Source organism: Ursus arctos, unplaced genomic scaffold (genome assembly GCF_023065955.2).
Source record: "Ursus arctos isolate Adak ecotype North America unplaced genomic scaffold, UrsArc2.0 scaffold_32, whole genome shotgun sequence".
Taxonomy (NCBI): domain Eukaryota; kingdom Metazoa; phylum Chordata; class Mammalia; order Carnivora; family Ursidae; genus Ursus; species Ursus arctos.
Window position 1 is genome coordinate 19,847,951 of NW_026623008.1, and position 11,792 is coordinate 19,859,742.

Genomic DNA, 11,792 nt, shown 5'->3' on the forward strand with positions numbered 1-11,792 from the left:
AAAAACAATGTATGTCAAGTGCTTGGCACCTAGGAGTGCTCAGTGAACAGCGACTGTTCCACACCTCTTGGGAGGCCTCAGCGTACTGAATTATGAAGGTCTTGGTTAGTGTCTCGCGCTAGACTGCGCGCTGCCTGAGGGCATCCCTTCCTCAGCGCTGCAGTGCGGGCGCAAACGCGCGGGGCGGACGGGCGCCGAGGCGGGCGGCCAGGCAGGCCCGGCCCAGAGGGATGCGGCCCCAATTCCCGGGGGGAAGGCGAAGCCGGCGGACCCCACCTCCGGGAAGTGACGTCACGGGGCGAGGGGCGCTGGAGCAGGCGCCGGCCGGAGCGGGGCGCGCGCAGCATGGCGGAAGCGGAAGGGAGTTCGCCGCTCCTGTTGCCGCCGCCGCCACCCCCGCCCGGGATGGCGGAAGTGGAGGCGCCGACGGCGGCCGAGACGGACAAGAAGCATTTCAGCGGCTCGGGCAGCAGCGCCATGGACGTGGACCGGAGCCGCTTTCCCTACTGCGTGGTGTGGACGCCCATCCCGGTGCTCACGTGAGTCTCCCCCGGCTTCCGCCCGGGGACGGGGAGAGTTGGGCGGCCCCGGGCCAGCCTCCGGCATCGACGTGCTGCAAGCCCTTCCCTCGGGTCCCGCCCGCACCCCTCGCCCAGTCACCAGAACCCCGCCACCTACGCGTTGCCAATTTCTGTTGTCGGATGGGACACGCTTCTCGCCCTCGTTACACACCTGGTTTAGTCAGGGAGAAAGACAATTGTAGACCCGCGGAAAAGGTTCTGTGGCTGGGAAGCACGGGACCTGTGGGCGTACCGAAGAGGGGCCCCTCACCGGGTCTCAGGAGGCCTCTTCATTCATTCAGTACTTTATTCATTCATTGGGCAAATGCTTGCTGATCACTTCCTATACGCAAGACTGAGTCCAGAGGCGGGAGTGGGAGTGTGGCTGGGACCACACTGCCTCCTGAGATGTCAACATTGAAAAGGCCCCCAGAGATCTGGGAGTTCAACCTTTTGTCTCGTAGATGATGAAGTTGGAGATCACACACTGTTTCAGTTGCAAAGCGAATTTAGGTCCCAGGGTATCTGTCTCCCAAAGCAGTGTTCCTTCCATGGCCTCGTCCTTTGTCGGGAGAGAGAGCAGGTGCTCCTGTAGTCCGTTGGCCTTTCAGGGAGGAGGAGCTCCTGGGTCGGGGGAGCTGGTTTGCTCTCCTACTTCAGCCTTGACAACTGATAAAAACCACCCCCACAGTCCTAGACAATTGGCCAAGCTCTTTCACACCCATTTTCTCTGAATTTCACAGTCATTTTCTAAGGTAGGGATTTCTTAGATGATGAAGCTGAGCTTCCTCTGTCCTATTAGAGGTCTTGGTCAGGTTCACACACCAATGAGCAAAGGCATCTCAGACTCAGTCTTCTGACTCCATAACATGCTTTCTTTTGACTACCTCCCTTCACCTGATGAGATAAATTTGTTCCCTCTATCATAAACAACCAAGTGGTGTGGAGAAGGGATCATTTTTTTGGCCTTATATGTTGATGATCCAAAAATGACTTTAATTTTTGTATTATGTTAAAATACTTCATTTGTTTGTGTTTTCAAATGCTTATGCATTTGTTTAAAAGCATCCAAGTCTGAATCCTTTAAAAGTTAAAATTTTAAGAAAGTGTGTTCATTCATTCATTCATTCGGTGTTCTTGTAACACATTTGCTAAGTGACTCCTTTGTCCCCAGAGTAGTTCTAAGTGATAAAGATATAAAGTGACAAGCAGATATGATCCTTGCTGTCATAGAGTTTAAATCCTGGTGAAAGGAGATAGACAGTAAACAAGCTAATAAGAGAACTTCCGGTAGTGATTAGTGCTATGCAGAAAATACAATGTTAAGGTGAGAATAACTGGAAGGGATAATCAGGGAATATATCGGTTTTACTAAAAACATGTCTTCTTTCCTTAAGATCTCTTCGGTTTTTCCTTGTTCCCAGAAACACATTCATAGAGTCCTCTGCTCTTCAGAGAGCTGATAGCAACATGAGGTGGAGGCGCCATGATCCCCAGTCAGCTGGGCCAGGAGCAGCTCACACCCCATTTCTGTTCACATCTACGTGCATGTGTTCATCAGATAAATAAGCCATAGCTCCCCTGTCAAACCTCCAGCAGGAAGGGGAGACAGATGAACTAACTATCGTAGTGCATCGTGATGATTGCTGACCTAGAGTGCAGAGCTAGGAATAGATGTGGCACAAGGAACTGTCATCTGTTTTTTGGAAAGGAGATCAGAGAGGAGGCAACTGAATCCAAAGATCTGTCCACCCCCTCAGAGATGTTGATAATTCTGCGTGAAAAGCCAGATAATAGCTACTGCTGCTAATAAAAGCAGCTAAGATTGGATATGTACTCTGTTCTGGACTCTGTTCTAAACATTTTCTATTCATTACCTCATTCAGTCCTTAGGTCAACCTAATGAAAATAGATACTGTCATCCCCATTTTGTAGATGAGGAAATAAAGGCTTAGAAGCCAGCGTGGGGCTCTTTCCACTGAGATAGTCTACCTTACCAGGTAGAGCTTTCCAGGGTCAATAATTCCTTCCCTCCCTCCCTCCCCCCTCCCTTCCTCCCTTCCTCCCTTCCTCCCTCCCTTCCTCCCTTCCTCCCTTCCTCCCTTCCTCCCTCCCTTCCTCCCTTCCTCCCTCCCTTCCTCCCTTCCTCCCTCCCTTCCTCCCTTCCTCCCTTCCTTCCTTCCTTCCTTCCTTCCTTCCGTCCACCCATTCATCCATCGATAGTTATTGAGGATCTATTATGTACTAGGTCTGAGTAGACAGCAGTGCACAAAGCAGCTTTGGAGCTTGCCTCATGGAGCTTCCAGACTGACAGATCCTTGGAGAGTTTCTTCTCTGTGGCTTCCCTAAGCTCAGGGCTCTGCTGTTGTCTTCAGACTTTACGCTGATTTCCGGCATAGCTGTGGTATGTGGGTTACTGGTCAAACCCAGACCTTCTCCCCAACCAGATGAAAGGAACTGGGGTGGCGGTGGGGGGTGGAGGGGATGTTCTGAGAGCAGGGTCTGAGAAGCCAGAGGAGCTACTTTCCCATAATTCTGAGTGTCCATCCTGTGGCCACTATAGCTCTTTAGCAACTTATTCTATGCCAGTCCAGCCAATTAGATAGTAGGTATTTCTTGAACACCTCATGGTAACACCACTGAGCAACTACCAAATGCAAGGAAGTGTGTTAAGCACTTTGCAAGGATAGCCTGTTTCATCTTCACAGTAGCCCCCGCACTGAGGTAATTATTCCTATCCACCTCTCGCTGACAAAGTTGGGAATAAGTAACTTGCTCAGAACAACGTCAAGACTCAACCTGGCTCTGACTTCAGAGCCTGACCCCACTCTTAAATTCAGGACATTCGTGCATTCATCATTTATCAGTCACTGAATTCTTAGCTCCAGCTGCATGCCAGGCACTGCTCTGGGGACTATAATAAATAAGAAAATCCCGACTCTCTTGGAGTTTATATACTAGTGGGGAAAGACAGACCGTAACCGTGTAAGTAAACAAGATTAATTTCAGATAGTGGTCGATACTGTGAAGAAATTAAAGCAGAGAAATGAGATCCGGGGTTCGTGGGGTGGTGTGTGGCTACTCTAGAAGGCGTGGGCAGGGAAGACCCCCCCCCCCCAAGTGGACAGTTAAGCTGAGGCCTAAGTGACGAGAAGTAGCCAGCTGTGCGAAGCTCTAGAGGAAGTGTTCCAGATGGAGGCAAATGCGGGAAGAGCATTGAGGTGGGAAGATTTGGTGTGTTTGACGACCAGAAGCAGGCAGTGTAGCTAGAAGGAGGGGTGAGGTGATTTCAAGGGATAAGCAGGGCCAAACTGTTGGAGTTTTAAGTGTAACAGGAAGCCATTAATGGCTGTGAAGCAAGGGAATGATGGAACCTGAATTACGTTCTCAAGAGACCATTCTGGCCACACCATCCTTTCAGATGCCCAGGCAGCAGACCTAGGAAGGCCTCTGTCCCATCGGTCATAAAACTGCCCGGTGTTTCTTTTAAGGATCTTTTTAATTCATCTGCTTCTCACCACCTTACCACCGATACTCTAGTTAGGATCACCATCATCTCTTGCCAGTGTTCCAGAATAGCCTCTGAACTGGCCACTCTCTTCCTTCCGTTCTTGTCCCCTCACATTCTCCAGACACATGCAGCCCTTGGCTGCTTTGGAGTTCTGCTTTCTGCCCGATGACTTCCTGTCCTTTCGCGGGTCAGGGCTAAAAGTTACCTCCTCTGTGAAGTTTTTGCTAACTGCTCCAGCCCCTAATAATCGCTTCCTCGAGCTGCACCTCCAGGTTTTGCTTCCCCCTCCTGCGCAGGGTGCAGCTTTGAAACCAGCACTTGGCCACTGGCCCTGGAATGAGTCCTTTTTTTTCCCCCTGGGAGTCCTTGAACTGGACCAGTGTGTTCAGCACTGAGGCCCTGTAGCACGCTGGTTCTCACGCTACAGATAGATCAGGGGCTTCTATATGTTTTGCATATTGGGGTCCAAGCGAGATTTGGTTTGTAAAAATTTGGACTTTAAGTTCCTGGAATACACTGTGATTTTGTCCTTACTGATATCCTTCTACCTACTGTTACTTCATTTCCTCTGAGCAGCCTGCCCTGAAACCCTCCTCTACACACACAGATTGTTGTTTTTTGTTTGTTGTTTTTTTTTTTTTTTAAGATTTTATTTATTTATTTGACAGAGAGCAAGAGAGCGAGAGCACAAGCAGGGGGAAAGGCAGGCAGAGGGAGAAAGAGAAGCAGACTTCCTGCTGAGCAAGGAGCGCAACTCGAGGCTCGATCCCAGGACCCTGGGATCATGACCTGAGCCAAAGGCAGACGCTTAACTAACTAAGCCACCCAGGCGCCCCCACACATTGGTTTAAATGCCTCCCCCTCACTTTTGTTTTTTTTTTCTTCAAATTTCCTACTGAGATATACACTGTAAAGTGGACAGATCTTAAGTATATGGCCCGGTGAATTTTTGCGTATGTATATACCCATGTCACCCAGGTGAAGATAGCATTTCCAGTACCCAAAGGACTCCCTTGTGCCAGTTAGCTCTGCCACAGAAATCACCCCTTTTTTGCCCTTGAGCACCATAGATTAGTTTTACCTCTTCTTGTAGTTTGTATAAGCAGAGTATTATGCATGGACTTCCGTAGAAAGTTTCTTTCACTGTCTAATGTCTGAGGATATGTGTTGTGTGTAGCAGAGATGTGTTCTTTGTTCACTGTTACGTACTAGTTCATTTCATGACTATACCCTAACTTCCTTATTCATTTTACTAGTGTTGGACACATGGATGATTTCTAGTTATTTTTAAAATCAAATTTATTGGGAAACGTTGCGGGGCGGGGGGGGGGGGGAGGCGTTAAACAGGTGCCGGGTATTAAGCAGGGCAGGTGTTGTGATGAGCATCAGCCGTTGTATGTGACGAGTCACTAAATGCTACACCCGAAACTAATATTGCACTGTATGATAACTAGCTGGAATTGAAATAAAAACTTGGGGGGGGGGGGGCGCCTGGGTGGCACATCGGTTAAAGCGTCTGCCTTCAGCTCAGGGCGTGATCCTGGCGTTATGGGATCGAGCCCCACATCAGGCTCCTCCGCTATGAGCCTGTTTCTTCCTCTCCCACTCCCCCTGCTTGTGTTACCTCTCTCGCTGGCTGTCTCTATCTCTGTCAAATAAATAAAATCTTTAAAAAAAAAAAAAAAAAACTTGGGGGGGGGATTCAACTTTATTGGAGTATGATGTATATACAATAAAGTGCATACATTTGAAGTGTGCAGCTCAGTGAGTTTTGACAAACGTTTCCAGCTGTGCTGCACGAAGGTGCTATGGATTTTCTTGTCCCTGGCGTCGGTGTGCAGAAGCATTTGTTTCTGTTGGGGGTGCACGCTGAAGTGGGGCTGCTGAGGCACAGAGCAACTGCCAGGGTTTGAAGGCTGTAGAAACAATTCCAGTTGCCCCCCATCCTTCCCACACTCCATGTTACCGTCCTTGGGGTTTAGCCATTCTGTGGGGTGCAGTGGTATTCCACTGTGCTGTTCATTGGCTCTCGCCCCTCTTCTGTGCCTCCCCAGCCCACTGGCCACCCTGATTGGCACTCAATGCACGACATTATATTCACACATTCTTACACTGGAAGGAGTGTCCCCAGCGTCTAACCAGCCTAAAAGACCCCCTAAGCTCTGCCCCTTCCCTGTCCTTTTTTTCCCAGGTGGTTTTTCCCCATCATTGGCCACATGGGCATCTGCACGTCCACAGGAGTCATTCGGGACTTTGCCGGCCCCTACTTTGTCTCGGTGAGTTCCCATTCACCCCCCTCTGGTGGGTTCCAAGGCTTCAGTGGAAGGCTGGCTTGTCTTGCCTGAGGCAGCTTTCCAGACTCCCTAAGGCCCAGGAGAATGCAGGTACCAGACAGTCCTGGCCCTGGCCCTCTGCTCTTTACCAGTTTTTGACCCCTTTCCCCCTTCTCTTGCCTCCAGGACAGGCCAGGAGGGCAGTGTGGCCGGAAGGATTCTTAAGTAACTGACCCAGTCCTTTGCCCACCCCTGGGGTACCAAGACATGGGTAGGGGTTAGAGGCAAGAGTGGAGAGTCAGACCATCCAGGAACCACATCTCTGGACCTTCAGAAGGTGGGAGTCACAAGGTGGGGACACAGGGGAGGCTGATGTGGTTCCTAGGGTGTGGCTATGGAGAAGAGGGGGTGGGGCTTATAGGATGAACCAGCTGTGTTCTTAGGTCTGTTTCCTGGGGATGTGCCCCAGATGGGTGCAGTGGGCCTGCTCCAGTGGGCCTGCTCAATACCCGGCCCCTGTTTAAGCGATCCCCCTCCCCTTGTCCCCCAACATCCTGCATGTTGCCAGGATGGAGCTTCATCTTCATTGAAGGCTGGAGTGGAGAGATGTGATGGTACCAGCCTGTTTATATTAATAAATGTCATGACCATCTTAACATGACAAAGGTCTTTTACTCTTATATATTTTTATGGTAATTCATCTTTGACCAGCTCTGTCAGCTGGGTCTTCCTGATTTTGAACCCAGAATCTGCCCCGACCCTTATGCGGCAGATCTAGGGCTTGGGTGAAACATGTCCCTCCTCGGAAGCCTCTCCAGCCTCCTCCTCAACCCCAGGCCTGCTCTGAATGATGCAGTCAGGCCGCCAGACACAGAGAAGAGCCCCGTGTGGGCCACTACTGTTGGGTCAGGAGGTCAGAGGGTGTTGTCATTTATACCACAAAGGAAACTGCCTCTCTGTGATCACTCAGAGGTTGGCCAGAGAACTTGGAGCAAATGAGGGCCAGAGAGGGTGAGAGAATTACCTGGGAACCACACAGAGGGGCCATCATGGCTGGCACTCCAAGTCCTCGGTTTCCGGGTGCAGCACCCTGGGCACTCCTGCCATGATGCTGCCTTCTCCCAGAAAAGATGCTGTGCCAGCCCCAGAGCAGGGCCCAGACCCCACTTCTGCCCACCTGACCTACCCCCTTCTTAGTCACTGCACTTCCACCACTGACCATGTCCGTCTGCCAGGCTAGATGCAGGTTCTCCACTGACTCCTGCTCTTGTCCTTAACAGGAAGACAACATGGCCTTCGGGAAGCCTGCCAAGTAAGTGATGAGCACCCATGTGACTAGCCCTAGCGCCAGGCCTTCTGGGACACAGTGGGAGTCAGCACCCTGAGGACGGGATGAAGGGGAAGGATAGGCAGGCTCCACCAGAGCAGACAGCCTGTGCCAAGCACCTCCTGCACCAGCCCTTGGCTGCGTTTTTACCCACAGACCATCGAGACTTTGCCTCAGCTCTGCGAGGTTGTATTCAGCTCCATTGAAGGATGAGGAAAGAAATGGGGCTGGTCATGATCACACAGGAAGTGGCAGAGCCGAGATTCACACCTAGATGTCTCATTCCAAAGTCTAGATTCTTCTGCCCCGCGGGAGTGAACAAGTCATTTAAGATGTAAAGGAGGCACTGCTTGGACTTGGCTGGGAAGTTTTGGTTAGAATAAAAGTAATCAGGCCCTCTGGGAGCTATGGTTATGTTTGGGTGTTTGGAATTTTTGGTCTTCGTTCTTTCTTTCTTTTTTCTTTTCTTTTCTTTTCTTTTTTCTTTCTTCTTTCTTTTTTTTTTAAGTAATCACTATACACAACATGGGGCTTGAACTCAAAACCCCCAAGATCTAAAGTCATATGCTCCACTATCTGAGCCAGCCAGGCACCCCTTCATTTTTTCAGTCTTGGGGGCCCACTCAGCTGTGGGCCTGGTGACAGCATTTCAGTCATCAGTGTGCTTAGAACAGCCCCTGTGGTCTGAGGCTGCCCGGCTAAGTCACGCCCCAGGGAGGCGTTGGTATTCTGCCCAGCGGAGGCAGCCTGGAGCTGGCTCCCTGACCCCTGCTGACTTCCACAGGCAGGTGGGAATGTGGGCCGGGGACCTCTGGGCTAGAAGGCTGCTGTTTGGGGTCAGTTTTTAAGGGCACCCGTTTCCAGGCAGGAGCCCCTGCGCACCCCCAGTTCAGGCCCTGCCTCTAGGCTCCTCCACTGGGCCATTCCCCACTGAGCAGCCAGAGGGCGCCCTGCCCCCCCAGCACTTCCCGGCTGGAGACCACCTCCCTTGTTCTGCACCACCGCTGTCACCCAGCTTGAGGCCTGTGAGCTTTTAGCTCTGCAGGCTTTTCTTCCACTCACCCCGGTCTCCCGTGTGGGAGGGGGAGGGACAGAGAGCATGCTGCTTGTGAGTAAACTCAGGGTGACCGTCCCCCACCCCGTGGCCCCGCCTGCGTCTCCTGACCCTGTTCCTCCCTCGGACGCCGCCAGCAGTGCCCAGTCACTTAACACCCCGTCTGCGCCTCTCTCTGTTCACGCTCTGCCCTCTGCTGTGTGTGGCCAGCCCCTCTTCCTTCACACTAGACGCAGATGGCACCCCAGAAGCCTCTCATACCCCCCAGATGAGTTAGTCCCTACCTTCCCCAGCATCCACGTGGCACTGGGCACATCATACTGTGTTACGGGTGTCCACTGTGTGGCTCTTGCCCTGGACTGGCCTCACCCATGCAGCCTCCGCACCCACTCAGGACCCTGCCCAGAGCAGGCGTCAGGAACATTTGTGAGGCTGAGTGACGTAAGAGGAGAGCCCGTACCCAGCACCCCCTCCGTCCCCCCAGGTACTGGAAGCTGGACCCTGCTCAGGTATACGCTAGCGGGCCCAACGCGTGGGACACAGCTGTGCACGACGCCTCCGAGGAGTACAAGCACCGCATGGTAGGTGGGCTGCTCCTGAGAGCAGGCCCCGGGGTGGGAGGTCCCCTGCAGCCCAGCCTGACCCAGCCCTTCCCACGTCTCTAGCACAGTCTCTGCTGTGACAACTGCCACTCACATGTGGCGTTGGCCTTGAACCTGATGCGCTATAACAACAGCACCAGCTGGAACATGGTGACGCTCTGCTTCTTCTGCCTGCTCTATGGGAAGTACGTCAGGTGAGCCGTCCACCCGCCGCTCACCCCTGGGGCGGCTGTCTGCCAAGGATCCCGTCAGGGCCGTCTGTGGAGTCCTGCAGCGAACAGGGACGAAGCAGATGCTGGTTGGAGCCGTGGAGGTTCTAGAGTAACTAGCTGAGTTCCTGGTGGGGAGGAAGGTGACTGCTGAAGTCCAGCTCCACCTGGGTCCAAGCCCAGGTCTGTGCGCTCTAAGCCACCTGCCTTGGCCTCTCTAAGCTGCAGCTGCCCTTGGTAAAATGGAGGTGATGAGTCTGGCTCCTCGGAGAGGCTGGGAACCCACAGAGCCCAGTGCTCAGGTCAGGCGAACATGGAGACCCTCAAAGGAGGGGGTGGTGACCGCCCCACAGGATCCTTTCCCACCCTTCATCAGAGGCAGGGTTCTGGGCAGGTGGGCCTTCGCGGTGGCCTGGGAGGACCTTTGAAGCCACAGGCTCAGCCTGTAAGGTCAAAGGCATTATTCCAATTCGCAGGTAAAGGGAGCTCAGAGAGGTTGCGTGACGCACCCACCTGGGAGCCAGCACGCGCCTGGTCTCACTGGGCCTTCTCTCCAGGCTTCCTGCCAGCTGCACGCATCGTTAAGAGCTTCTGAAAAAGAGACTCCTAGGGGGTCTTTTTTTTTTTTTTTTTTTTTTTAAGTCCAAAAGCCTTTTTAGAGGTCCCCAGAGAAGACCATAACTGTGGTCACACAGAGACTGAGGCAGAGCCCCGACTCCCAGCCCCTCAGCTCCAGCTGCCACATCGCGCTACCTCTTGCTGATCCGTCCCCTCCCAGTGGGCCTCGTTAGAGGGCAGCCCTGGCTTCTGCACTGAGACCGAAGACCTCCCCAGAGAGGTGATTGTAGATGGGGCAGTGAGGCCCAGAGAGGGTGGACACATCTCTTTACTGCCCAGTGAGGTGTCGCATGTCTACCAGGAACCCAGAACAGCCCCTGCCCAGGACTGTAATTGGTGGCCCCGCATAGTCGGTGTCGAGCCAGGCTGGGCCTGTTCCCTTGACTGACCAAGTCTGGGGGTGAAGGAGTGGTTCCAGGAGCTTCCTTAGGGGCAGCAGCCCCATCTGGGTCAGTGGGCAGACAGGGCTCTGTGAAATACACCCCACTCATTGGGCTCTTCCCATTCGGACGCCCCTCTTTCCTCTCTGTCAGTGTTGGGGCCTTCGTGAAGACTTGGCTGCCCTTCGTCCTCCTCCTGGGTATCATCCTAACAGTCAGCCTCGTCTTCAACCTCCGGTGATGGCCGCCTCATGGCCCTGAACCCACCAGGTTCCTGAGGAGGCAGTCGCCACCCCTTTTGGTTCCAGATTCTTTCTTCTCACCCCAAAAGGCAGGGATGGCTTTGCTGGTTTTGATGCCGGGGTCTGGGCTAGATGCGGTGGAACAAGGGCTGAAGATGAGTGTGGGGCGGGGGGTGTGCTTGTTGTGTCTCACCGGTCACTAAGAAGCTCCCTGTCCCCTCCTTCCCAGGCTTGTGACCCCTGCCCTTGAGGCACCCTCTTTGTTCATCTGTTGGAAAGGCCTTAGCTTCCCTCTGTAGAGCTGCTCCTGCTACTGCCTGCTGGGCTCCCTCTGCCTCAGCCCAGTGCCCGGTGGGGAAGGGGAGCACATTTGGACCACCGGACAAGGCAGCACAGGGGCCAGAGCTGGATTTGGAGCGCATCCGCCTGCCAGGGCTCTGGTCCCAGGGTGGGTGGAGTACACTAAGAAGTCTCCAGAAGCTGAGCTGCCCTGGGACCTTCACCACTAGCCTCTAGAATGGTCTAGTAGGGCTGGATGAGCCCCCAGTCACATGTCTGCCGGAAGCTGCACTAGGGGCAGTTTGCGCCCCATCTCCTGGTGTCCTCCAGCCCATGCAGCCCCTGCTTCCTCCTCTCCCTGGGCTTCCCAACACGTGAGCCCATCTTCCCCTGTAGTTGGGGGCCGGGGCTTCCCCAGCCAGCCTGGGGAGATGAGTGATGCTGACATGCCCAGAGTGACCCCCTGTAGACCAGAGCAACGTAAACAGTGCTTGGCTCCAGCCCCAGGTATGGGCCTCGCATGGGCACACTGGTGACGGCGCCCCGTGGGTCCAGGATGCCGGGGGCCATCAGAGCAGCCAGCGCCGTCAGGGAGCTGGAGGGGAGCTGTTTCCTCCCACCTGCCACAGCTCCCCTTAACCTCAAGTTGTGGGAAGGGCGTGTGCGGCCCCTCACCCCTGCTCGGCGGATTCCTTGCACAGGGCTCCCTGGGCAGGGCAATAAAGAGTTTGACTCCA

At 53.6% G+C, this 11,792-nt stretch overlaps 1 protein-coding gene across 1 annotated transcript; it reads left to right on the forward strand.

Annotated features, from left to right (window-relative positions):
• The first annotated feature begins 286 nt into the window (after nucleotides 1-286).
• TMEM222 (transmembrane protein 222) lies at nucleotides 287-11,792 on the forward strand. Its single transcript, XM_026516925.4, has 6 exons — nucleotides 287-539; nucleotides 6,263-6,347; nucleotides 7,625-7,656; nucleotides 9,210-9,306; nucleotides 9,391-9,521; nucleotides 10,688-11,792. The coding sequence occupies exons 1-6, from the start codon at nucleotides 346-348 to the stop codon at nucleotides 10,773-10,775; spliced, it is 627 nt and encodes a 208-aa protein (XP_026372710.1). The 5' UTR covers nucleotides 287-345; the 3' UTR covers nucleotides 10,776-11,792.